The sequence below is a fragment of the Haliotis cracherodii genome, unplaced genomic scaffold (assembly GCF_022045235.1).
Source record: "Haliotis cracherodii isolate W230 unplaced genomic scaffold, xgHalCrac1.p SCAF_5, whole genome shotgun sequence".
In the NCBI taxonomy this organism is placed as follows: domain Eukaryota; kingdom Metazoa; phylum Mollusca; class Gastropoda; order Lepetellida; family Haliotidae; genus Haliotis; species Haliotis cracherodii.
The window spans coordinates 41,461,414-41,488,947 of NW_027266308.1; the positions used below are offsets into that span (position 1 = coordinate 41,461,414).

Below are 27,534 nucleotides of genomic sequence, written 5' to 3' on the forward strand. Positions count from 1 at the left end.
TTTGTTTGTTGTTTAACAGGGCACTCAGCAATATTCCAGCCATATGACAGTGGTCTGTTAATCGAGCCTGAACCACACAATCCAGTGATTGAGATCAGCATTTACCTACACAGTTGGGATAGGATGACCTGCATCAACCAAGTCACCAGTCTGACCACCCGATCCCGTTGGTATCCTCTTACGATATTCGATAGTCGCCTCTTATGGCAAGCATGGATTGCTTAAGACCCATTCTAATCCGGATCTTCGTGGGGCCTTTCATTGTGACTTTAAGTCCAATGACTTGCTGATAGTTACTGACTTTTACTCTAAGGAACCCAACACATTAGCAACGAAATTGACAAGACTGAATAGAGAGCAGTCACCCATGTTCTACCGTAGAAGGTCAGTCACCGAAGAAAATGGATGAACGTTTGAGCTAACAAGAATCCGTGGAGTGGAAACATTTCGGGTCACCCCAAAACAAATTTACCCAACTATTACCCGACCCTACCCGGGTACCCACTGTAGGTCTCAAGAGATAGGTACAAATGTCAGATTGGGAACAGTTTGACCGTAGCCCTGGCAAAATGTCTTTGGATACTCGTATAAAACGATCTGGTCATGCACACAGTGAAGTTGACTTAAGTTTTATCTCTATTCAAATTTATATAGTGGGAAAGAAATGCGAACAATGTTTGCCATTAAACAATATATCACTTGACTAACCAGGGGTCCGGGTAGTCCTTTGGGTATCCGGGTCCTACTCAGGAACCACCGGGACCGCCTCCGTGGTCTAGTGGTAGAGCGGAAGGTCCGGGGTTCGATGCCCGGCCGCGTCATACCAAAAGACGTTAAAAGATGGTACTTGTTGTTACCCTCTCTGGCGCTCGGCATTAAGGGGCTAAAACAAGGACTGGTCGGCTCGGAGTCAGTACACTGTGTCTGAGTGGGGTATTCATGTTAAACTGCGGCATGGTATCTCAGTGGGCTAGCACTATAAATCGGCATCAGTCCGGACTAGTACAAGCAGCCACACAAACACACACACGTACATGCACGTCGCTTTATAAGTGCAATAATTGTGGACGCGACGTTAAACCCAATTTCACCTCACCCCCACCTCACCAGGAACCACCGGACCCGAGTACCCGAGTTACCTGTCCCTGCCCTAATGCCAACTTCTTGAAATGATTGAGGAGTCTGTCAAAGAGAAGTGTGGCGGCAAACTGCAAGGTGGTGTTCTCCATCAGGACACTTCTCCAGTACACACTAGGCATGCTGCAACGACTGTTGTATGGCAATGTGGATACCAGCTACAACTCTCCATATTCACCAGATATTGCCCCACATGTTTTCAAATTTGAAACTAAAGAACACTTGCGTGGTCAGAGGCTTAAAGAGGACAACATTTGAACCACAAAGCAGGGATAACTGATCTGGATATTGTATTGAACAGTTAAAAGACTGCGTTGAAAAATAATTAAAGCTCACGCCAATCAATCAGTTAAACGTAAATTTAAAAAGATGTTTATTTGTTTAGGCTAAAAAACTGTTGATACACCCTCATATATATTTGTTCAAGGCTTAGTAAATCAGGGAGCAGGGGTGGTCCTTGACAAGTTTCATCCCCTAGCCGCGCCATAACCTACTGTTCGTTGGTTCGAATTGCAGAATCGCTGTTAATACGATCGATGGTTTGTCAGCACCATATCCAGGGCTCATGGGTATTACCAAGAGGAAAATGTCTAAAACCCCACGTTTTGATACAACTGAACCACCCCCACCCACCTTTGAAAACCAAATTAAAATGTTGTGGGCAGTAAAATTGACTGAGAAAAGGATTTTTAAATATGTTGGATCCCTCACTGGATCCGATCCGTTAAACGTGCCATTGCTTCCCTCGAAAATTTGTCTGGGTGTTCTGGTGTTACGTTGTTACTCATCTGAAAATTAGACCACTGAGAGACTGTAGCTGCCAAACCTGGTCGCTATGGCTATCACCAAACACATATCCGTTAAGCAGGTGAGCTGTCGTGTCGTTCTAACCTTGCAGGTTGCATGTTGGCGTTATTTTGCTTGAGGCTGTGCGGCGATATCACTATATCGTATCTCAATATCGAAGCATACTATCGCTTTGCATGCATTGTAGACTACTGACTATGAGCCCCTCTCGCCCACAGTAGATTCACAACATGACGAGAAATCGCATTATCCCTAACCTCCCCACCGCCCATGTGTTTCAGTGGTGAGAGAGTAAATGTTGGTTACCGTACTCACATTTCTATATTAAGAAATGAGTAGCTGTTAGTCTTGCTGTTAGTCATCATTTAGCTATCAGCTGCACACACTTACATCATTGTCGTCGTGGCAGAAGACCACATTTGATAACCTTCGGTACGAACTTCGCCGGTTCGAATCTCTATTGATGAAGTTTCTCATCAAATGACTCCAAAGTCAAAATAATGCAGAAAATGTTCCGCCTTTGCAAAGTTGTCTCTACCAACTTGGTTTGTCCGTACATAGAGAATGGAATCATGTTTAAATCTAAATCAATCTCTAACTCGGTTCCTGCTTGCACTCCGTTTGCCCCGATAATGTTTCCAGGTTTGTCAGCACCATATCCGTGCTCCTGGGTTTCGCCGAAGTGGTAAACGTTTGAAACCTGCATCACTTCGGACTTTCCTCCCACATGAAGCTGACACGCCGCCATATAACCCGAATACTGTTAAAAGCGGCGTTAAACCCACTCACTCACTCCTGCTTGCACCCCCATTAAAGAGCAGCACCATGCGTTCATGCGGCGTAAAGCAACACTCGCTCACGTCATACAAGAAGGGTGGATCAAACCGACCAAAATAACGGTCAAACCACTTCTAAGATATCTTTACTGACACTCTTTGAAAACGCATATTCGATTTTCGTAATATTTGGCAAAATGGCAAGACAACTCACTCACAACTAAACAGGCGAAAGACTGTATACCAGGTGTTTTTTTATGTGAATGAAAATTGAAAGAGCTTGTTAAATTTTATTCTGTCTATTATCAATCACTCATTCCTAAACAGTTTGTAAAATGGAATCCGTGGCTGGGTAATGTTGTCTAAAAATGAATTGGTTCAATGAAGACCTGGGTAAGAGCTGTATTTGCAACCACATGACCTCTACCATATTTGAAATGTTGTAATGTGTGCCGAGTGCTGACAAAGCGCCAGTTACCGCCTCCGTGGTCTAGTGGCAGAGCATCCTCCCGGAGAGCGGAAAGTCCGGGGTTCGATCCCCAGCCGCATCATGCCAAAAGACGATAAAAGATGGTACTTGTTGTTATCCTGTCTGGCGCTCGGCATTAAGGGGCTAAAGCAAAGACTGGTCGGCTCGGGGTCAGTATCCTGTGTCTGAGTGGGGTATTCATGTTAAACTGCGGCATGGTATCTCAGTGGGCTAGCACTATAAATCGGCATCAGTCCGGGCTAATACAAGCAGCCACACGGCACACGTGCATGCATGTCGCTAGATAAGTGCAATAATCTTGGACGCGACGTTAACCTCCTATTTCACCTCACATGAGCGCCAGTACAGTTCATTTTGAGAATATAATATCGCTAGCTTAAGATATTTTCAATTGAAAATCAAACATGAAAAAACAACAACTGAGAGGTATAATTTCTTTTGCTCCTCAATTTATTCATCGATTTTTCAGGAGGGGTGTAACGATGACGGCGATGTACAGACCTATATTTATGCAGCGGGTCATTACTGATGCAGGCGCCATTCATATTTAACACTGTAATCATGTATTGTGCAGACCGACAATGTGGCGCAGAGGTCGCCATAGGAAAACACCACACACAGTTGAATGCACATGAAAGAAAATGAAAGAAATCAGAAACTTTAACAAACGCAGGAAATAAGATCAACAAACCATTGATGCTTTCATGGCACCGACTTTGGATCTATCTAATCACAGTCATGCATATTTTACTACTTACCATGCAAGGTAAAGTCACACAGTGCCAGTATTGATTGTCCGTGTAGCTGTTGATTGCTGAATAGAACAAATACATGGCGATCTGGGCCGCCAGCAGCTAGCACACGGTCAGGAGAGCTGGTGGTATGTCAGGTAAGAACGATACTATTTCTGATGAATATGCATTATTATATTTAGGTAATCCTTTTGATAATTAGCAGAGTAGAAATGTTGGAACGTGAGATGTTAGCACAAGGGAAAGTGGAAATTAACGTTATAGTTTGTAAACGACTTTGATTTGATTAATTTAACCACAAAGCGTTATGTAATTGAAGTTCACGTCTTTCTTGTGTGTTAATGCTGTAGAATCATTTATTGACGATGCACTTGGATTGTTTTGAAGGAGCTATTCGCACATTTTGATCTCTAGATGTGAAAGGAGGGACTAATATATCACTGGAATTAGGACATGAGACATACATATATAAGCATGTGCCCGGGAGCATAACTACAAGGAAAAAGTCATAATGAGTTTACTGTTTAAAAAATATTTATAACGGGGTCTGTCAGAAGTATTACAGTTGTACTACGATGGCCTGATAATGATATAATGACACATTAGTTGTTTAGAACGTAAGGTAGGTCAGATATTGTTGCCAACCAATCCACGTTACAAACGACACACTCTGGGTACTGGGGACCTCTACTGACCCGGAGTCCCCGAGGGCCATCTTCCGAGAGCAACACGACACACAAACATACACACGCACGCACGCACGCACGCACGCACGCACGCACGCACACACGCACTCACGCACGCACACACGAACACACACAGATATATACATATAGCCAGCACTGTCAATTGCCAGGTTCCGCTGGACATCAGTTCGAATCCCCGTTCGACACGATTATGACCCTTGATTCAGTAGCATTAAATCATCTTCCTTAGAAGGACGTGTCAACACTGAGCGAACTATGACCGTCCAATCGAACTGAAGGATGCATGGGTTCTTCGGCCAATCAGCTTTCAGCTTCCTAAACGGATTCGGCTTCATTTTTTTACCACCTCGATTCGGAAATGTCGCTTTGTAAAATGGAAACCCACACAGAACACAATTGTTCCTTCATTGGTACTCCATTTTGTATGTAGGTGCCATGGCGCTCAAACACGACAGGATGTATGAAGTATCTTCAACAATATATTGGCGCCGCCATAGTTTCTGCTTTTGGAACTTGTCGTTTTAGTTCGTCTTCGAGAAAAAGAAATCAGCTGGTTTCGCTCATACCGAAAACTTAGAAGTCTCGTTGCTGATTGGCTAAAACGTTCACCTGACGCCACCTTCTTTAAAGGCAATCTCATTAAAATCAGACCTTAGTTCTCGCTACCGCTAAACAAAGATCTGAAGACATCCCATTACGGGTCACGTCAGACCGACCTTGCGCGAACTTTGACCGACCAATGGAACGACCAATCAGAAACCAGCTTTCTTGTGCTTTACGGCACAAATTTCAAATTGGCGACTACGCTTCGAAACATATTTTGACAAATTCTCGATTGCAAATTTGAAACCTGAACAAAAAAACCTTCTGGAATGACTAATAGATGGTCTAGAATGTAAGGATTCTGTCGTTAAACCCGTAACTATCGTTCGGAATACCCTATGTTAAAATTTTCGAGATTGCATGATTAGAAATCACATTTCGACAGTCACTTTCATAATCTGGTAAGCGACGTACTGATTGGTCGGATGAAAGGTCGTTCTGACGTGACCCCGAATGGGATGTCTTCAGATCTTTGTATAGCGGTAGCGAAACTTAGGATCTGATTTTAATAAGATTGCTTTGAAGGTGTCCTCAGATCATTTCGCAGAGGATTATCATTTTGGAGGAAAATATCTGATTTGAATGAGATTAATACTTGATTTGTGTTCCTCCTTCTCCCTGAATTTTGGGCTTACCTCACACGTTAATCTGACATGCCCTGATAGAACTGGATTACTCCATGGCCACACCGACCCGTGAAGATCCGGAGTAGAATACGTCTTCAGCAAACCATTCTTGCCGTAAAAGGCGACTATGTTTGTCGTAAGAGGCGACTAACAGGATCGGGTGGTCAGGCTCGCTGACTTGGTTGATGCATGTCATCGATACCAGTTGCGTGAATCGATGCTCATGATATTAATCACCGAATTGTCTGGTCCAGACTCGATTATTTACAGACCGCCACTGAGTGCAGCGTTAAACAACAAAACAACCAAACTTAGCCAAACCCCGATGTACCATTTCATACGGACATGTGCAGATTTGTATGTTTAGAAAAACCAGGAGCAAAATAACTGGATTAAACTTAAAGTCTTAAACGAGTATGTTTCACAGACACTGTTACATGATTTTTCAAATTATTGCAAGAAGATAATTAGGAAGATGTGATTCACATGTTATTTCATAACAACCTAGTTTCCGGGATGAAAGCCTGTCTCGACATGGTCCTAGTGGCGGGTTACCTGCTCCTGTCCGCCATCTTGTGTTCAACCCAGACAGAGCCTATGTTCATCAGAAAGACGCCAGAACTGTTCGCCGACTACGACACTACCCAGCTCAACTACGGCGTTGCGGTTAGCGACGTCGACGGCGATGGAGAGATGGAGTGGATTGTAGCTGGGTAAAGCCTTAAACTCGAGAAAGATGCAGCACTAGTAATAGTAGTAGTAGTAGTAGTAGTAGTGCTGGTGCTGGTGGCGGCGAACACCTGGAATCATCACTATTTGATAGTAATTAATAAATGCAAAACGTCAACGCCAGTGATTAATCAGTCTCGAATATCAACTGAAACATATTTCACAAGACGTTAAGGGCAACGTATATGAATGGATCACTGAAAATCAGTGATGACACCAGGTGGTAAACCTGATGGTAAACCTGTGCAGCCTCACCGGTGGTACCTACCATGCACTCACAAAACTTGCTTAAAAAAGTAAGTATGAAACACATGCTAATGACAACATCCGATTTAAGGTAATCTCTAAAATAAGGAGATTTCAATTTAATTTTAAGGTATGTCAGGATTCGTCCCTATCTAATATGAAATTCATATGTGTCAAAACTTTTTCGTTTAGATTTAATGGCCCAAATATGGTTTTCAAGTATGATCACGTCACCCGCAAGTACATCAACCTGGTTGAGATTGACGGCCGATTCTCAAATCTGAGTGACATCGAAGGTGACTATTTCAGCCACAGGCGATTTTGATGCTATAATTTTGTCGGCTATTGTTAGTTTGGGTTATCGGTAATTACTCCTCATAGTAAATCTACAGCATAGAACATGCTTTCCACACTCTCCCACGTGATATGTACACTGTGTTTCCACCTGTCCGTGAGAGTTGGGAGTAGACACGGGAAACGCCGTTAAGTCCATCTAGTTGCTTCTCTTTGTCGTGCCAGGATCCGCTGGTGTGAACCTCGGATAAGTCCCGATTGTGAGCTTACGTCTGTCACCATATCAAGTTTTCTCTCCAAAAGAGCAGTTCCAAAACACGTTAAAAGATTGTTCTTGTTGTTACCCTGTCTGGCACCCGGGTGAAGGGATAAAACAAACACTCTACATCTGCTACCTCAGTGGTCTGACATGTTTGTATATGTCGCTCATCCTTGTCCCGTCTGTTAGTGGGGCAGATAAAGTTCAAGGTGTAGGCTAATTGTTCAAAAGATGATAACTTGACAAACTCTGAGAAAATCCAAGATGGCTGCCAAATTCAAGAAAGCCGCCAATTATAACAATCATTTTCTATTTGTGACATAGAAATTCATAGCATTATCAAATTTTGGTGATCTTAGTGTTTTCAATGTTCATTACCGTGCTGAGACTGAGTCTTCGGCGACCCATACTTGCCGTAAGAGACGACTATTCATGTCGTAATAGGCGACTAACGGGATCGGGCTGTCAGGCTTTTGAAAGGAATTTGTTGATGCGTGTCATCGTATCCAAATTGCGTCTGTTTACTAATAGACCGCCGTCATATAGCTTGAATATTACTGAGTGCAGTGTTAAACAACAAACAAACAACAAACAAGACGTCTCAGATTGTCCTTGTCATCATTTCTGAAGGCCAAGCCATCAGTGTAGTTGCGTGTGATTTGGACGGCGACCCCGACGGCAGGGAGGAGATCTACATCCTCAACACCAACGATCAATACTGGGGATCCAAACGTTACAAGGACAAGCTCTTCAAGTTCAGGAATGGACGGTACTCACAATTCTGCTTCTTACAATTGTTGTTTCTTTCATGGGACAATGCATAACTTGGACTGTTAACGTATTGTTTTTTTGCAAGGTATGCATGAGTTAAGATTCACACGCCTGTAACCTCAGTCGTTTAGGCGCGCCACCAACCATGACGTCATTCATGCAATCTGACATGTTGTATTTCAGCTACGAGGACCTGTTCAGCGACACTGTAAACTCCGGCATGTCCCACATGTTTGCTGGACGTTCTGTCGCCTGTGTAGACAGGAAAGGGACTGGAAAATATGGCTTTCTTCTGGCAACTTACAGCAGGCGTGAGTAGAGGGCACGGCAGCCTAGAATGTGTGCAAAATTGCATCCCTTGGTCCAACCAGGATCTGCTGATCATACATTCGAATCTCAGATTGGTTCTGATTTTGATCTGTGGTTTGTGAACACCATATCCATGCTCGTGGGTTTCACCAAAATGGTACACATGGGTTTCACCAAAGTGTCTGCGGGCTGTATTATGTTTGGCTTTATACCTACATTATGCATAAAGGCCTTGGAATGCTAAAATAACGTTCGGCTTTAAACTCACTTTCCTTCTCACAGTGGGTGTGGGAGAGTTCGCCCTGATGGAGATGAACGAGTCAAGCCCTGATAACGACGTCGTTTCCGGCCGCGTGGTCATCTGCAACGTGGGCAGTGAGGCGGGGATAAACATCAGCACTGGTCTGTACTCACATATTATGAGTTTGTTATATTGTTTCCAGAATATGTATCCATCCTATTTCTACTGGGTAGAAAGGGTGTCTATAATTGTATTTCTACTGGTATAGACTGGATGTCTATAATTCTATCTATATCAGTGAACAACATCTTCTAGCAATCTCTGTCAAAGAACAGGCTTATTCGGTATCTTAATCCAAACTCTGTGAACAGGTCCCCGATGAAATGATGAAAGATTTTACCACGACTTTTACTCTTTCTTTACCACCTACTTGTCATTTGCCATCCGAAAGTATTACAATTGTGTAAGTTGAATGACGAAAAAAATCCTCATTCATCATTCGCCATTCGCACGTATTTTTATGCTGTAAGTTGATGACGAAAAATATCGTCAATCGTCATTCGCCAATTTTCCCCGAGGCAAGAGAGTTAACTGACTTTATAAGTCCAGTTTCCACCCTTGCCGAATTAGGCTGGAATTTCCAGGCTCGATCGTAGCGCCATCAGTGGCGATTACGAGCTGTGTCCCTTCTATGTCCCTCCTATTCAATGACCAATCAGATTACATCTCTAGAATGACTTGCATTTGCTTCAAACGAAATGGCTGCGCCCGGTGAAGACGATCTGATCGATAATCAAGACCTTTATTCTAATAAAACAGGTCTAACCTTGCGAAGTGCATCAAATCACTTGAGCACCTTCGTTAAAAACTTAGATTGTAAATTGTAAATTGTCATGGTGATTTCGGTCGATTGCAGGATTTGCAAAGCACGTGCACCGCCAACTCGTTGTCAACAGATATTTTCTCAATCGTTTCATGTTTTTAATCAAGGTGCTCACGTTATTTGATGCACTTCGCGTCGTAAGACTTGTTTTGTCACAATATAAATCTTAATTATTGACCAGATCGTCTTACCTGGGTGCCGCCATTTTGTTTCAAGCAAATGCAAGTGATACGAGACGTGGAATCTGATTGGTCCAGAGGAGAGACATAGAAGGGACATAACTCGTTATAGCCCCAAGTGCCGCCCCGATCGAGCCCAGGAATTCCAGCCTAGTTCAGCAAGGGGGGAAACTGGACATTTTTAGTCAGTTAACTCTCTTGCCTCGGGATGATGGATTGCCTTACGTTCAGCACACGATGTTACCCGGAATCCCCACGAGTTACCACGATGACTTGGAATGGGTGGTGAGTGGATATAAACTGATCTCTTCAAGTCCTCAATTTTGTAGGAGCATTAGGAGCATAAGAGGTCAATGTATATCTGCTCTCATACCATTCCCTTAAGCGATGTATGTTGGCGAATGATAACAAATGTGGTTGATTTCATTCTCATCGTCTGCAACTGAATGTTATGATTTTGTTTGTTAACAGATTGATCTCTGGCCTAATTATAATCATTATCAACTCATTTAGGCCTGGTAGGTAGGACAATATAATAATGTATAATACAAGACAATGGGTACTGTTGACAGGTGGGCAGGGTATTGCAGTTGGTCCGATCCTTGGCGATGATGGTATGTCCGATATCTTCTTTGTTAACGAGGGCAACTCCGGGGTCAACAACCGAGGGGACAATGCACTCTTCAAGAACAGAGGGGATGGGACCTACGAGGACGTGGCAAGGATTACAGGTGATGTGCTAAATAATGAGATGCATTTACTGGGTTCTGGATTCGGAGATCTATATTGTGTGTTTGTCTTTCGTTATCAGCGAACCTCTTCAGATCAGTTGGCCAACCAAAACACACCACGGTCAGCCATTGTGACCATTCTGACCCCAGTTTGGCCGCAAATATGTATAAGGTCCATTATACTTGTGTGACCTAACTGAACATTTCTAATATTCTTGCCATCAGGTGTTACTGATCGTGACGAAAATGGCCGCGGTGTTACACTTGCGGATTTCAACAATGACGGCCTGGTAGATATCGTGTATGGAAACTGGGTAGGGCCACACAGGCTTTATCTGCAGCGGAGGAACGGCAGTGATGTGCGGTTTGAGGTAGGGATAAATCATAGCATTACAGAAAGAAATTAAAATGAAAAAAAAGATCATTCCCCCTATTCACATTTTTTAGTTTACGGACCAAGGGGTTTAAAGCAAGGCTATGTACTTCATCCATTTTACTATCCCTATTTATTGGTCTCAGTAAGAGAAGCAGTATTTTACTAAAATTTGATACAAGTGACAGATGTCAACGACACTGTCTTCCCTACAGTTAGTTAACACGTCTTGAAACTAGTATCTCAAAAACTGTTACCACGGTCTCACTCAGTAGGTCTTCACCAACCCATGCTTGCCGTAAAAGGCGACTATGCTTGAGGTAACTAACGTGATCGGGTGGTCAGGCTTGCTGACTTGGTAGATGCACGTCATCGTATCCCCATTGCGTGGATCGATGCTCATCATATGAATTACTTGATTGTCTGGTCCAGACTCGATTATTTACAGTGCCCCGTCAAACAGCTTGAATATTGCTGAGTGCGGCGTTGAACAAAAAACAAACAAACACACATTCATGCATCCCAAGACATTGTCAGCACGTTAAACGGAGTTTTCATGAAAATGAAATATTTTCAAGAATATCGATATACATTATATTTATTGAAGTAAATTGAACCCTGCTCTTCTCTGTATCGATTCTGTACGGTTGATGGAGAATTCCCAACAGTGAAGGACAAAGCATCAGCAACAGCTGTATTTCCGTGTTTCCAGAACGCAGCAAGTAGGGAGTTCGCGAGGCCATCCCCAATCAGAACCCTCATAGCTGCCGACTTTGACAACGACGGCATTCTGGAATTGTTTCTCAACAACATCTACTACCAGTTTGCATTGACCCCCAACTTGCTGTACAAGGTCAGACCTAACGGGGACGGTGTGGACATTGAAAATATTGACGTTGGTGACGCCCTAGAACTCAATGGGAGAGGCACAGGTGGGTGTAGTGAATGATGGAAAAGCTCTGATACTTTGTGTTAAATGGGATTTGCTGCATTTGTGATGATATGAACTGCCAATCGCTTTGCTGCTATCATTATAGGATTCGAAAGGGAACATATTCTGATAGATGTGGAAGTGTGACTGTGTATATTAACTCCCAAAAGCAAAAGAAAGCACAGTCCCATATTTGGTGGTGGCTAAAAATGACACAAGCAAGAAATGGTTATTCGATGGTGGTGTATTTTATACTGGTACTTTGGACCTTCAGTTTGCAGTATTTTGGCGACTGTTTTCAGCCTAGTGGCGTTTTGATAAAGTTTTTAATGTTTTGGTCAAGGGTGAACTTTTATTTGCCGGTCAGTTTGTTGTTTTTGTGGCGGCACAGGCGTTGTGATATACTGTAAAGAGTTGAATTCGATAATTGGTTTGCTTCACTCCCATACTTTTTCCTTCAAAGAAGACACGTTGTTACACAATTATAGCACTACAAAAAGAACTGTTTAACCTTACTATCTATTATATACACAAAGAAAATAGTTAAGCACACCCTAATATATTTCATTATTGTTTGGTCCCAATGTTTGTAACTGTCATGAAAGATATAATTACGGGAAGAATTATGTTTTCTCGAGATGGTGTAAACAGTCATGCGTGACGAAAACTCACGTGTCATGCATGATAGGCCCGTGCAGCATGCTACCCTCGACTATCTCTAAAAGCAGTATAGCCAAACGTTAAAATTACTTTCTTAAGCTCGGTTTTAAACAGTAATGATTCCATGACATTGTGTGACCATGGCACGAAGGCGATTATCAAACGCCACAAGATGGCGAATAATCGGCATGCCTAACGCAGGAATGTCTTGCAATGCCACTGGTCGGAATTTGGGGTATCATCACACTGCCGTAAGCCGTTTAGTGGAGAAACATGCTCAGGCCGGTGATGTACAGGACCGTCCCAGATCCGGAAGACCTCCTGTGACGACACATCGCGAAGACAGGGACCTTCTTCGTCTCATACGCAGAGAACCCTTTTTAACAAGTACTCGTCTGAAACAGCTGTGGTTGCCCAATCGTCGTTTCATCACCAGAACCGCCAGGAACCGTCTGAAAGCAGCAGGGCTGGGGGCAAGACGAGTCATAAAGCGTCCCTTGTCGAGAGATCACCACAAAGCTGCTCGTTTAGCAGGGTTTATTGCGCGGCAGAACTGGAATCTAAGAACTTGGAGACGGATCCATTGGTAAGACGAAAGTGGCTTTCTGCCCCACGTCACTGTTGAATGAGCGAGATATTTTAGGCACCGGAACACGGCCTACACCCCCAGGAACATTAAACCGACTGTTGCATACGGCGGGGGCTCGGTAATGGTTTGGGGGTGTATCTCTCATGATTGTCAGGTTGGATTTGGTCACCATCAGGGGCAGCAACAGGGGCTCAATACATCAGCGGGACATTTTGACAACCACCCTCTTGCTACTCGACCTCAGTACATAGATGACAATGCCAGGCCAATGCAATAACGACTCTACACTGGCCAGTAATGAGCCCAGATTAGAACCCCCTTGAACATGTTTGGGATATTCTGGGGCGGTGCATACAGGCACGAGATCCTCCTGTACCAGATGTACGTTAATTGGAAGCAGCATTGCATCAGGAGTAGTTGTTGTTGACCCATCAACAGATCCAACGTCTGACTGGAGGCATGAGACGTAGGGTGGAATGCGTCATCCGGGCACGTGGCGGTTATACCCGCTACTGATCTGTTTCACGTGTCATGTCAAGTAGAGACTTTAAGGAACATTTTCACATGCAACATCAAACGTAACTCGTTTACCTAATCCTGCAGCTCTATACTTTTTTAAGGTATTGTATAAGGTCAAAAACAGTACTTGTGTTACCATGATGTTTTTGTCAGACTAAATTCGGCACCAATATCTTCTTTATTTCTATATCTTCTAAATGTTTGTTCTATCCGATGAAATTGGTATCGCCCAGCTCTTGTGATCAGTCATCCCATGCCATGATTTTTGCCATTTGTCATGTTTCAGAAATAGTGGTGTGCTTAACTTTTTTCTTTGTGTATATTTCGTTAGCTTTAGTGCGTATGTTGGACATGCTTACACACTTCTGTTTGAACATTTTACATTCAAGGAAACTTGATTTGGCAACCTCGGTTTGGAATTGGTCTTCAGCAACCTATGCTTGTCGTAAGAAGCGATTACGGGATCGGGTGGTCAGACTCGCTGACTTGGTTGATGCATGTCATCGTATCCCAATTGTGTGGATCGATGCTCATGATATCAATCACTGGATTGTCTGGTCCAAACTCGATTATTGACAGTCCGCCCTCATATATCTGGAATATTGCTGAATATGGCTATAAACAATATACCAACCCCTTGACTCACTGTGCATCTTATAGCGATACGCCTTAGTTACCGTTGTGCTTTTACAGGTGCATCGGTCACTGACCTTGACGGCGACGGTCGTCTCGAGCTGCTCGTGTCCCACGGAGAAAGCACCGAACAGCCTCTAGAACTTTACCACGTGCATCCCGGGGAGGGAAACCGGTGGATCCGGATCATGCCACTCACCAGAGTAGGGGCACCTGCACGAGGTGCTAAGGTCACCGTCATGCTGACGGACACTACACGTCAGAGCAGAGTCATTGACGGGGGGTCAGGTTACCTCTGTCAAATGGAACCTGTCGCCCATTTTGGCCTTGGTCAGTCGTATCCAGCAGAGGTCAGCATTCAGTGGCCCGACGGCAATGTGGTTACCAAGGCGATGGGAAGGACGACTGTCAATAGCTTGCACAGGATAGGATATTCTGGATTCCTTGAAACAGTTCCAAGACCGGATCCCGGGTCACAGGGAGGAGAAACTGTCAGCGTGGGAACAAGAGGTGAGAACCCCCTTTCATTGTTGGTGTCAACACTCTTTGGTTAAGGGTATGTGATGGAGTTTCTCAGCGTTCTTTGTGAAGTAAGGTTTTCCTGTGCATCCAAGGCGTGGAAATGAATTATCTTGATAAGGCAAGTTTGTCAAGTTTATGAAAAAAATAATGAAAATAAAATGAGAAACTAATGAGAAACGCCGGTTTGTATAACTATTAGAACTTATTCGAATTTGTTCCTGACAATCTTTGCTTGTCGTACGATGTGACTTAATGGTGATCGGGCTCGGTGACTGTGGGATTGCGTGTCATCGTAGCTTGGCAGTGATCGGTGCTTGTAATATCAATCACTGGATTGTCTGATCCAGACTGAATTATTTACAGGCCGCCATCATACAGTTAGAACATTACTGAGTGCTGCCTTAAACAACAACCAAACATATAACGTTGGCGTCACAAAAACAACTGTTCACCATTTGGAAATTGTACGACTTACATTTTAACCAGTTTTGAAAGATGAGTGAGTGAGAGAGTGAGTTTGGTTTTACACCGCTTTTAGCAATATTCCAGCAATATCACGGCGGGGTACACCAGAAATGGGCTTCACACATTGTACCCATGTCGGGAATCGAACCCGGGTCTTCGGCGTGACGAGCGAACGCTTTAACCACTAGTCTACCCGACCGCCCCTTTTTGAAAGATGAAGAACAAGAGCGTAACAAGTATTAAGTACATTACATGCGCCAGTTTTTCTTGAAACATGTACCTCTCATAATTATCTATTTGCATGTATTCATATTTAGATCCATAGAGTTCCTTCATTCGTTCAAGGAGAGATGACACTTCTTTTTCAGAGAATGCAGGTATTCTTTCATTCTTGGTATTCCTGGTACCCTCCTACCATCTCTGGTGACGTCCGATGTCTGGTGAAGCTGTACCGACCACTCCCATCTCTCACCCAGGATGCCTCCAGATGACGTGTCGGCTCCATTGTATGACACCAAACCATGATCACACCATTGCCACATTAGGGGCGGTCGGGTAGCCTGGTGGTTAAAGCGTTCGCTCGTCAAGCCGAAGACCCGGGTTCGATTCCCGACATGGGTACAATGTGTGAAGCCCATTACTGGTGTACCCCGCTGTGATATTGCTGGAATATTGCTAAAAGCGGCGTAAAATCAAACTCACTCACTCACTCATCGAAATTATGCTTGAGATACAATTTTGTTTTAGTCACCTCTTTCGTTTTCTTTTCCGTTCAACTCTTTGTCATGCTGCACAGCTGTATGCGGCTCGGTTTGTAGGTGAGGTGAAATAGGGTTTAACTCAACATTATTGCACTTATATAGCGACGTGCGGGTACTAGTCCGGACTGATGCCTGTTTTACAGTGCAAGCCCGCTGAGACATCATGCCGCAGTTTAACATGAATACCCCACTCAGACACAGTGTAATGACTCCGAGCCGACCAGTCCTTGTTTTAGCCCCTTAATGCCGAGCGTCAGGCAGAAAGTACCATTTTAACGTCTTTTGGTATGACGCGGCCCGGAATCGAACCTCCGACCTTTTCTCTCCGGGCGGACGCTCTATGCGCTGACGTTCTTCAACATTCAGCTTGTTATTCATAATTATACTTTTAGTTTTTCCCAATGACATGCTGCACTCAAGACAGAACCATCTTTGATTTTCCAGTTTATCATATTGTATATGTTCCTTCTGTTACGATACATACTCTCGACCCAATTGCCGACATGGCATCCTTTCAAAATGGCGGCGCCATATCAGTAACGTACATATCACACAGAATCTCACTCGATCGTGACTGCAGTTTGATTGAGCGGCTCTTTTAACCACGAAGCTAATGTGGCGAAAGGGTCCAGGGTATTTACCATGATGGAGATACTCTGGGCAATGGAGGATAGCTACTTGTTGTCATCGTATCCCAACTGCGTGGATCGATGCTTATGTCAATCACTAGATTATCTGGCCCAGACCTGATTATTTACAGACCGCCGTAATATAGCTGGAATACTGCTGAGTGCGGCCTTAAACAACAAACAAACAAACTTGATGTACTTGATCATGTACTCGCACTGCAGCCACATGCTATCTATCTACATATCTTAGTGGGGCGGTCGGGTAGCCTTGTGGTTAAAGCGTTCGCTCGTCACGCCAAAGAGCCAGGTTCGATTCCCGACATTGGTACAATGTGTGAAGCCCATTTCTGGTGTCCCCCGCCGAGATATTGCTGGAATATTGCTAAAAGCGGCGTAAAACCCAACTCACTCACGTATCTATGTATTGTGCGGATGCAGGGGTTTTAAAAAACGGATCTAGGATTTTAAAAAATAGGGGGCGAGGGTTCCACTTGGGCCATTTGTAACTTCAATGGGGGTGGGGGTTGTGGGTTGGTGTCCCACCCATAAGCCTACCCAATCAATAACAAACAGTACATGGAAACCATTATTAATAATTTTACTTTAACAACCAAATGAACATGTTATCATGGTTGGAAATGCGCATACAAAATATAATCGGATGTGATAAAAGTGTGTGTATGGCCAGAACCAGAACCCCCACCTGGTGCGTGTATAATATTGTAATTATATTAGTTTTTATCTTGTAAATAAATATACGTTAATACATATGTTCGTCATTAATGTCACTGGTACAGCACCCGTGAAGATCCGGGTTAAAATTGGTCTTCAGCAACTCATGCTTGTAAGAGGCGACTGACGGGTCAGGTGGTCAGGCTCGCTGACTTGGTTGATGCATGACATCGTATCCCAATTGCGTAGAACGATGCTCATGATGTCAATCAGTGGATTGTCTGGCCCAGACTCGATTATTTACAGGCCGCTGTCATATAGCTGGAATATTGAGGCATTAAACAACAAACAAACATGGATGGGATGGTCAGGCTGGGGACTTGGTTCACTGTGCGTCATCGTACCCAAGCTGTACTATCGCTTGCTATAGTCCGCAGTAATGGCAGAACAAACCAGATTCTAATCACGTGTGTAGTTTATTGAATTACCGTTATATCATTGTTTTAGAGCTTATAGCCAGCCTCTAGAGTGGCACATACAGTCAGGGCATAAAACGTCGTTATTGGGGCTTCCACATACACAATATACACATGAGACATGATTTAAACTGTCACTCAAATAGCCCTTGGCCCGTCCAACGACGCAACCGAAGCGCCAAGACGATCGTAACTCCAATGCTTTAACATTGACTTACGAATACCGCAACGCTACGATCGCCTGGTGGAACAGGGCTGCGAACTGTCGCTTGATGCGTTGTTATTCAGTGGTATTATCAAAGGCGTGGTTTGTATACCCCTGGAAATTAGTTAAGCACAACCCTTTCTTTTCATAGATCACGAACTTCTATGTATCTTTTGGGAATATCTACATATGGCATTTGTATCATGTTGATACGTGTTCACGATACCACCGACGCCTGCTGAAGAATTAGTACAAGAAAAATGTCAATGTCATTAAAATCAGATCTTAGTTCTCGCTTCCGCTAAACAAAGATCTGAAGACATCCCATTACGGGTCACTTCAGACCGACCTTGCGCAAACTTTGTCTGACCAATGGAATGACTGACAAGAAGTCGACATAAGCCAACCAGAAGGCAGCTTTCTCGTGCTTTACGGCACTAATTTCAAATTGGCGACTACGCCTCGAAACATATTTTGACAAATTCTCGATTAAAAATTTGAAACCTGAACAAAAGAACATTGTCGAATGGCTAATATAGGGTCTAGATTGTATAGATTCAGTCGTTAAGCCGGTAACTATCGTTCGGAATACCCCGTTTTAAAGTTTTTGAGGCTGCATGATGAGAAATCACATTCCGACTGTCACTTTCATGATCTGGTAAGCGACGCTCTGATTGGTCGGATGAAAGGTCGTTCTGACGTGACCCCTAATGGGATGTCCTCAGATCTTTGTTTAGCGGTAGCGAGATCTAAGATCTGATTTCAATTAGATTGGGAAAATGTCGGCATAAAAGTTTGTACCTGAACACTATATGTTCCTCCAGATGAACGCATTTGATCATATCGAAAAGCAGCGGGTACAGCTGAATGCGTAGACAAATTAGATAAGTTCTTAAAGAATCTATTTCCGTTTCAGTATTTCAAACGAGTGTGTGACTTTATCAACAATAAACAGAAATGCAGGATAGGCTTTTGAAATTAATATTTTTTATATCCAAATGTATAGTAAGGGTGCTTAACCTTTTTCCAGTTGTATACACGTGTAAACAGTGACCATATACACAACTATTTAATATAAACATGGGCATCTATGAACACTGTAATCCCGTGCACCGTTTCACTAAGCGACCCCAGTGCTACGAGTATCAAATTCCTATACTGTACCATAGATTTATGACGGTCGTAGCGGTACGGTCGCTCTGAGGAACAGAGTCTTCAGTTGCTGTACGATAGCTAGGCCTGTTGCTCCAGGCACCCAAAGTGCAGAACATCCGAAGGGATCCAAGGTCTAAGACTAGTGTAAGCACCTCGTTAAGTATATGAGCAAGAGTTTGTTGGAAAAGCGGGGATACATTTGTGGGATATACTGTATTCGCACCAAGTCCATCACATGTAATGGGATGCTGCCGATAACACATTCTTTCCCAAACCACGATACATAACGTGCGGAACTTACCGTTTCAGATGAAAACAGCCTATGTTTCAACGATGTTTTGATATATATACTAGTACATACATAACATGATAAAATATATGTTTACAAGTTAACACTGCTCGTAACAACATTACAGCCATAAAACAACAAAACAGCAACAAATAGCTGCAATTACCGTAACAAGGTGGGACTCGAACCCAGATCATTTGCGTGTCTGTCGGACACACTACCCACGGAGCCACCTAGATGTCACGGACAACCACGGACAACCACGGACAACCACACAGTAACGGTTACTGTGATCTGGGTATCTTCCAACGTGGCTGTATACACATGGCGTAAGCTAAATGCATTTCAATAAATATATGGTGCTGACTGTTCACGCTGATTTGCAGCAGATCTTCAGTTGGTCAGGAAAATAGATCATGTTCAATCGCCATAACTTCCAGCCCCCGAACAGCGTCTGTAGAAGCCAGAAGAGGAAGGAGAACCAACTGCCGACCTGGAACAGGGCGATGACGTATTAAATTACACAAACGCACGGACGCACATGCGCGCGCACACACACATACACACACCCACACACGCACGGACACACACGCAATATCAAGTGGTAGTCGTGGAGTATGTGCAAGAGCAATGAACCAATAGACCTCTATCACAATAAATTCCGTGGCTGTGGTGAAAACGGGTGATAGCAAACGTTTAGATCCCAGGTGTCCGTGGTTGATACCCAGAATACCACAAGTGTTAGCGTCGTGTGCATTGCGCAAGGTTATATTGGTCTGTATATATCATGAAAAGAGTCCAGTCATTATCAGATGTTAGATACCCGTGAAGATCCGAGTTAGAATAGGTTTTCGGCAACCCATGCTTTGGGTAAAATGCGACTGTGCTTGTCATAATATATCACTGGTGCGGCACCGTGAATATTCGGGATAGAATTGGTCTTCGGGAATCCATGCATGTTGTAAAAGGCGACGAACGGGATCGGGTGATCAGGCTCGCTGACTTGGTTGATGCATGTCATCGTATCTCAAGTGCGTTGATCGTTGCTCATGATGCTAATCACTGGTCCAGACTCGATTATTTACGGACCGCCTTCACATAGCTGGAATATTGCTAATTGCTGCGTTAAACAACAAACAAACAAAAACAACAACAGATGCTGGATGCTATGACGACCTGATCCGTTGGCGCATTAATCCACTTCTTGCTACTAGGTAAATGTAATCAGTATTGTTGGAGAGCTCTGAACCCTGGCTTGCGAATACACACGACAGTGGGATTGAAGAATAACGTACGTAGATAACATCTGAATGTTGGGAGGAATATTGCCTCTAAATATTTTTTTATCATGTTCTTTTTCGCGTCGAGTTTTGCGAAAAACTAAAAGGAAGAAGATGTGTGTATACTTACTGTTGCTATACTCAAACACACGTGGAAGTTGCTGCCATCATATTCTCGCCATGTTTGAAATGACTGAGCGTCGGAACAGCTGCACGAGAAACAGAGCCAATGATGATAATAAACAACTGAGTTCATAAAAGTATCAACATCATCATCAACATCATCAATCACAAGTTACTTTTTCGTCATACCTTAGATGTGGAAATGAGTAAAAAGGTTTTAGTATTTCCGTTATATCAATCAAGCCAAATTAATTGGGGAGTGATGCATGTGTTTGATGTTCACGATTTTTGTGAGACCCATGATTTTGGTGCTGTCAATCGTATCCTAATTGTGTAGATCGATGCTTATGATGTCAAACACTTGATTGTGTGGACCAAGCTGGATTATTTACATATCACCGTCATATGGGTGACATATTGCTGGGTGCGGCGTTAAACAACAAGGAAACAAACAAACATTGATACACTGACTATAGCTTGTAGCTCACCTGGCTAAGTGTATCCCGTGGTCATTCGCCGTCATCAGCTGCTGACACACGTGGCTGAATCCCGCACTGATGGTGCAGGCCGAGACTAGCACCAGCACCAAGACGGCCACCTCGCTGGCACAGTGGACCAGGAACCACAGCCGGGCGATGTCCACCCTGGACAGAACATGACGATCACAACATCAAGCACAGGAGAAAAAGGCAAAGGGTTCGACTTACATTTTGACCACACAGGGTATGAAAACTACAGCACCACCATGGTCTATCTTGAGAAGTGGTTCGTTGTGTACACATCAAGTAGAATGGTATACTGCTTAGCCATTTTGTCCATAAAGTACCCAAGTTATTTCAACACACACACACCCAAACACATAAACACACACATTAACACATAAAATTAATATTTTAAAGACCATCCCCGATTTTTTGTTAATGTTAATTGGATTGTCCATGTTACGACCCCCTCCCCCCCAAGTTGTGTGCATTCTATAACCTTACCCTGGAGTCTGTCATATTCTTAATCACCCTGCCCTTTGATGTTGTCATGTGATGTTACACTCGCATGAATATCGTTTGAAGCGCCAATACAATCTACTATTAACGCGCACATATTCGCTGTGTTACGAGTATTTATATTGTGGCGTGTGTTCTCACCAAGCTGTTCCTAACTTAGTCATTTCCTGAACATGAGTTGATATTTGTGTTTGATATGGAATAATGTTCACGTTCAACGCCTCAACGCATGCAATGTTTGACACAAATCACCATAATTTTTACATCCAGTATGTCCCGAAATATCTTTGAACATTTCTTTTAGAACTGACGACATTTTCTTTACAGATTTTTCGGGAATAGTTTATTTAAAAAATAAAAAGATCGCACGCCCCTCCCCTGTAAAAGAAATGGTCGGCCTCTAAACAACGAATGACATCAAGGATATGTGAATTCCCAACATAAATAATTGAAACGTACAACTCGTTTACTTTGAAAGCAGTCTGTATGGTGCAGACGACCTGGCCTGGCTGTGTTAGTGTATCATCGTACCCCGACAGCGTGGATCGACAGTAACATTAACGTCGGTCACTAAGACATTAACGTCGTCCCCTTCACGTAACGACCACTTACTCTTGGTTTTTCTTCTGTTTAAAATACAAGTACACGTATCCCCCGGCTGCCACGCTGGCGTAGATGAGGGAGAAGGCGACAGCGATGATGATGTTGTAGTCACAGACGGAGGCGTCAGACGGGAAGCGAACTCTAAAATACCGGATCTTTGGGTTGATGGTGACATTGTAGGTGACGTCTGCGTACAGAAGACATCTATGACCAAAATTGATCTGAAAAAGAAGACATTGACTTGAAATAACATTATTATGTATCAAAAATCTTCAACTTGACAATACATGTACATACGTTTCTTCCGTAACCGGTTACCCTAAACACAGGAATAAATATATTTATATGACTTTCATGTCCACTTAGGAGTGAGTTTTGTTTTACGCCGCTTCGAATATTATTTTATTTACGTCACGGTGTGTAAGCTTAATGTTGGAGGAGGACTGATTGATTGTTGTTTAACGACCGACGCTGCAATATTCTCGGCGGTCTGTAAATAATCGAGTCTGGATTAGGCAATCCAGTGATTGACATCATGAACATCGATCCATACATTTGGGATACAGTGACAGGTAGTCATCGAATATGACCACCGTTCCCCACTGTGCACAAATTTAGTTTTCAAAGGTTTTCTAAAGAATTATCTGATAAAATGCATGATGTGAATTTCTGATGGAACGTTTACATGTATACATGTAGACTAAGAATAAGACATGATAATGTGCCTCACTGTTCACGGCGTAAGTATTCTTCAAGATAACATATATCTGTAAGTATTTGCGTAACCCCCGCCACCGTCGTGTAAGCATCACTATTAATCAGAACCGTATTTGCTGAGCTGTCACTTGAGATGTTGATGGTATTTGCTTGTCAATGTCAAGTGAATCTTCACCCAGCCGTTGTATATTTCAACTGTCAATCGTCTCCAGAGAAAACGGACATTTTACAATAAAACATAAAGTGTTTTTGCATTTTGTCCTTTCAGGGAGGGTTGTGAAAAATGTACATTAACATGGGGAGGGTCATCCGAAAATATGACAATCATTAAGGGAGGGTAATTATTTTCAGTACATGAGTGCATCAAAAACCTCTGAAATTTAAACATATTACTCGAGACCTAGAACTTTTATTGCCAGACAGACTTGGCCAGGTTCATGGATACATCACGTCGGTACAGACAAACCAGTAGTTGATAGGACTGGGTTCGATGCTACAGAATTGAAAACGGTAAGACACTATATCAGCTGGGTTTTTTTCTGAACAAGTAAACACCATCTGTATTTTCAGTCAATGTGACACGTTTCTTGTGATGCAAGGCCGTAGTTAACTACTGGCTACGGCACTGTGATGTTTACGACAAACGTGGAGGATTAAATGAGAAACCTCGTCGGCCATGAATCTCCACGGATTTGATTTTGAAATGATTGACATATCAAACGCAAATCTCATTTCATTTCAATCAATCACGATCTGCATGATGTATGGTTATAGGACGGAATGGTGTTGCTACCATCGTCACCACACGGTCCTTTCCGTAGCCTACAAGAAGACTCGCTCCCCTATCGATGAATGCGATGAACAATCAGAATTCGCCTATGTCCTCGGTCAAAGAATCCCTTATGAATAATTATTTATTTTACATATCTTGCATTGAAAATTATACCCAGGATATAGTTAAATGTGTTCAATCATACTGTATAATACCACAAGTCCCGATTAGTTTTCAATAGCATCTGGAATATATATGACATATGGAAGAAATATACGTGAATCATTTCGCAACGAGTTGACAATTCTTTTAGCTATGCCCGTTTGCGCTTAGACGGAATCCAGTCGTGAAAATGGACACGAGAGCGGCACGAGTCGCTATTCGGCTTGTCCCGGAATAACACGAGTTGATCACGAATGGTGTGGATAGTGAAGGGGTAACTCTAATAGACAACCAAGAGATATGATTGTTACATCGGTAGAGTGCCTGACAAGTATATTTGGGTGAATCAGGAGAATGCTAAACATTCTGGGGTTTTTTAACCGTAGATGTATTAAATGTAGATTTAATCAGCAGTTGTAATCAGAGACACATTTTTGTGATTTAAATCAGCCATCACGGAATGGGGACACGGCGAGAAATCTGGCAAGGACATCTGCAGAACAAGCGAACTTCTACCTCAGCCTTCCTACCCCTGGGCACAATGCAACCAATGCATACACGCATGAGAATGCATAATGCAGCAGATTAGATTGACTATGCGGGAACATAAAACATCTGCCTTAATAGCTACCGCTTCCAATGTAAGTTGTTGATATTTACATAACACTGATAGACGTAACTTTCAATTACGTTTGCATTAACATAACATTGATAGCTGTCATTTCATTGTCAATTGCTGTTATTACCATAACAATGACAGAATTTCAATTCGGTTGCTGTCATGGAGGGAGCTTGTATGGCAGTCATATTCAGTGACATATGCATGTGGTGTGACGTGTATTTCAGATGGAAAAAGCGATATTACAATAAGGAAAATCTTACTTCACTTACACCATCTTCCCGAGGCAAGCGTATCCATAATCCTGTATCAAAGCTGTGGAACAAGACTTTGATAAAAAGGCTAGTGGACGCTCTCGCCTCGGGGAGATGCAATGACTCTAAAGAAATGTTGTTAGTTGCAATATTGCTGACGCTGCAAAAAAATCAAATCATAACTCGAAGCTAATGCCTACTTCAACTATATTGTTGATCACCTGTAACACGTGTCTGAATATAGGTATGTTTACATACACTTGCGTTGATTGACAGACACTTGTCGTGTAGACACAATGCCACTGTGTATACATACCCCGTCCTAACGGCCCTAGAGGTTCTATTTCAGTGGTCACTGCCATGGGATATGGGTCACTCAGGCACACACCTTCAACCACACTCATGTTTGATTTATACCACAGGCTACAAACACGTGTAGGTATATACTACTCAAAAGAAGTTAGAGAATACCCGGTATGACTTGGCATGGACGATTAACTAAAGTAATATGAAAGTTTTGGGTGTTCGTTAACTTCTTTTGACTAGTATATGTACAGCCGTGCGGAAGGGCTATAGTAAAATAAAAGTACCAAGCGTTGTTAGCGGGTCACAAAAATGTTATGCTATGCTATTTCAGTGAAGTAAGATTATTTTCACCACTGTTACCATACATGATTTTAAGATTAAGACAGTGTAACCTTATACTGTGGGGATTGCTTATTCGTCAATCTGTTCAATGAGTCAAATTACGGATAAATCGAAATACATCAAATGGTTGTCGGAATTCGAATTTAAGAGATTCCACTGTAAATGTAGTTGATTTTGTTGGATGAGCTACTCGCAATTTATACTATGAATATGATAATGGCCACTCTTTATTTGACGTAAGTTTACACAACACATCGAAATTCATTTTGATTTCGATTAAGACAAAACGTCGCGTTTATAGTTTGCCGTTGTGTTGTGCTATCTGCTTCAAAGAAATTTGTCCCATGTTGGACATCTTGCGTAATGTAATGTGTATTCATGGGGTTTTTAGACGGGGGTATCCCTCTGAGTAAATACGAGTCACGTGGTTGTTTACTGGGTCTATTTTTACTGTCAATCAATTCAGGGATGAGTTGGCGCGTTAGAAACCACTTGTCATCTCGTTGAGTAACACTACAAATTACGATGTTTGGCGCTGAACTAGAATGGGAGCCTTCTTCTGAGGTGACGTGTGAGGGGATATTTTAAGTACTGGAAACAAAACAGTAAAAGAAAAACGCCGACCTTTGGACAAGTGACGTTTTTCGGTTTCCGACTCTCTCTCTCTAAACATTACGGGGCGGTCGGGTAGCCTAGTGGTTTAAGCGTTCGCTCGTCACGCCGAAGACCCGGGTTAGATTCCCGACATGGGTACAATGTGTGAAGCCCATTTGTGGTGTCCCCCGCCGTGATATTGCTGGAATATTGCTAAAAGCGGCGTAAAACCATACTCACTCACTCACTCACTCTAAACATTACTGTTGTGGCTTTCTGTTTGTATTCAATTGTCCGTTAATATATGTTGTCACTATCCTATTCAATCCTTTTCATGTCGTTATTTTTACGAATACAGGAACCTACGTTTTTAACGAACACGCTTATAACGAATTGATTGATATTACGAACTTATGCGTGGTCCCGATCATTTGCTGTATATATGCATATAACAAACTACGGTTATAACTAACTAAAATATGTCGTTCCTATCATTGAACATAGAATAACGACCATCGTCACTTCTACACTTGAACACAGACTAACGACAATCGTAACTCCTATACTCGAACACATACTAACGACCATCGTATATCCTCCCCCGAACACTGACTAACGACCATCGTCTATCCTCCTCCCGACACTGACTAACGACCCTCGTCTATCCTCCCCCCGACACTGACTAACGAACATCGTCACTCAATATAAGTACAGGAGTAACGACAGTCGTAGATCTGTGTCAAAATAAGGGAGTCACAGTCGCTTTGTTGACCGCAACTCAAACTAATAGTCTATCGTCGCATGTTTACACATATACTTTTAAACTATACTTTGTGGAAGGGGTGTGATACAACAAAACAGTGCACTAAATACACACGACTCGGTACGCCTATCGTCAAAAGCCTTCAATACTCCCATCTCATCGCCATCATTTAAGCCCGAAAACTCCTCAGCACGACGGGACAGTCACTGCATCACTAGGAAACACAGTGATGGCGTCTCCTGTCAACACTGAGTGGAGCTTCTGTATATACACGTCAGGTATTTCAGATGGAACAGATAGCTGAATCTACAAACACCAAACAAATTCCTCCATTGTGAAGGTAGCGTGGGGAACAGGGTCGAGTTGAGCGGGTGGCCATTCAGGAGGATACCACAGGGATTATTTATTAGATGTTGCTGGGAGATAGTTCGATGACGGCCGGGTTGATGAGAAATGTCGGGGAAGAATAGACACGTTACCTTGAGATGGGAGGTGTTTTAGTAAGTGACGATGTGTATCGTTAGTTTATGAGATGCTTCGTCACTGGGGTCACAGTGTCCGCCTCAAAGTCAGAGAGGA

General features: G+C 43.0%; 2 protein-coding genes across 2 annotated transcripts in view; one reads left to right on the forward strand and one right to left on the reverse strand.

The window, feature by feature from the left end:
• The first annotated feature begins 6,414 nt into the window (after positions 1 to 6,414).
• On the forward strand, positions 6,415 to 15,659 carry LOC139443690 (cartilage acidic protein 1-like). The gene is made up of 10 exons (XM_071224628.1): positions 6,415 to 6,611; positions 7,066 to 7,169; positions 8,057 to 8,195; positions 8,381 to 8,508; positions 8,789 to 8,908; positions 10,382 to 10,540; positions 10,766 to 10,911; positions 11,626 to 11,845; positions 14,306 to 14,755; positions 15,601 to 15,659. The coding sequence occupies exons 1-10, from the start codon at positions 6,415 to 6,417 to the stop codon at positions 15,657 to 15,659; spliced, it is 1,722 nt and encodes a 573-aa protein (XP_071080729.1).
• Positions 15,660 to 18,078: 2,419 nt separating this feature from the next.
• Positions 18,079 to 27,534, reverse strand: part of LOC139443366 (transmembrane protein 179-like) — a 38,845-nt gene continuing 29,389 nt past the window's right edge. Inside the window, exons 2-5 of the mRNA XM_071224353.1 lie at positions 22,436 to 22,647; positions 21,311 to 21,466; positions 20,830 to 20,908; positions 18,079 to 19,912 (exon numbers count right to left, since the gene is read on the reverse strand). Coding sequence (XP_071080454.1) covers positions 19,790 to 19,912; positions 20,830 to 20,908; positions 21,311 to 21,466; positions 22,436 to 22,647 — 570 coding nt within the window. The 3' untranslated portion in view covers positions 18,079 to 19,789. The remainder of the gene's footprint in view (positions 19,913 to 20,829; positions 20,909 to 21,310; positions 21,467 to 22,435; positions 22,648 to 27,534) is intronic.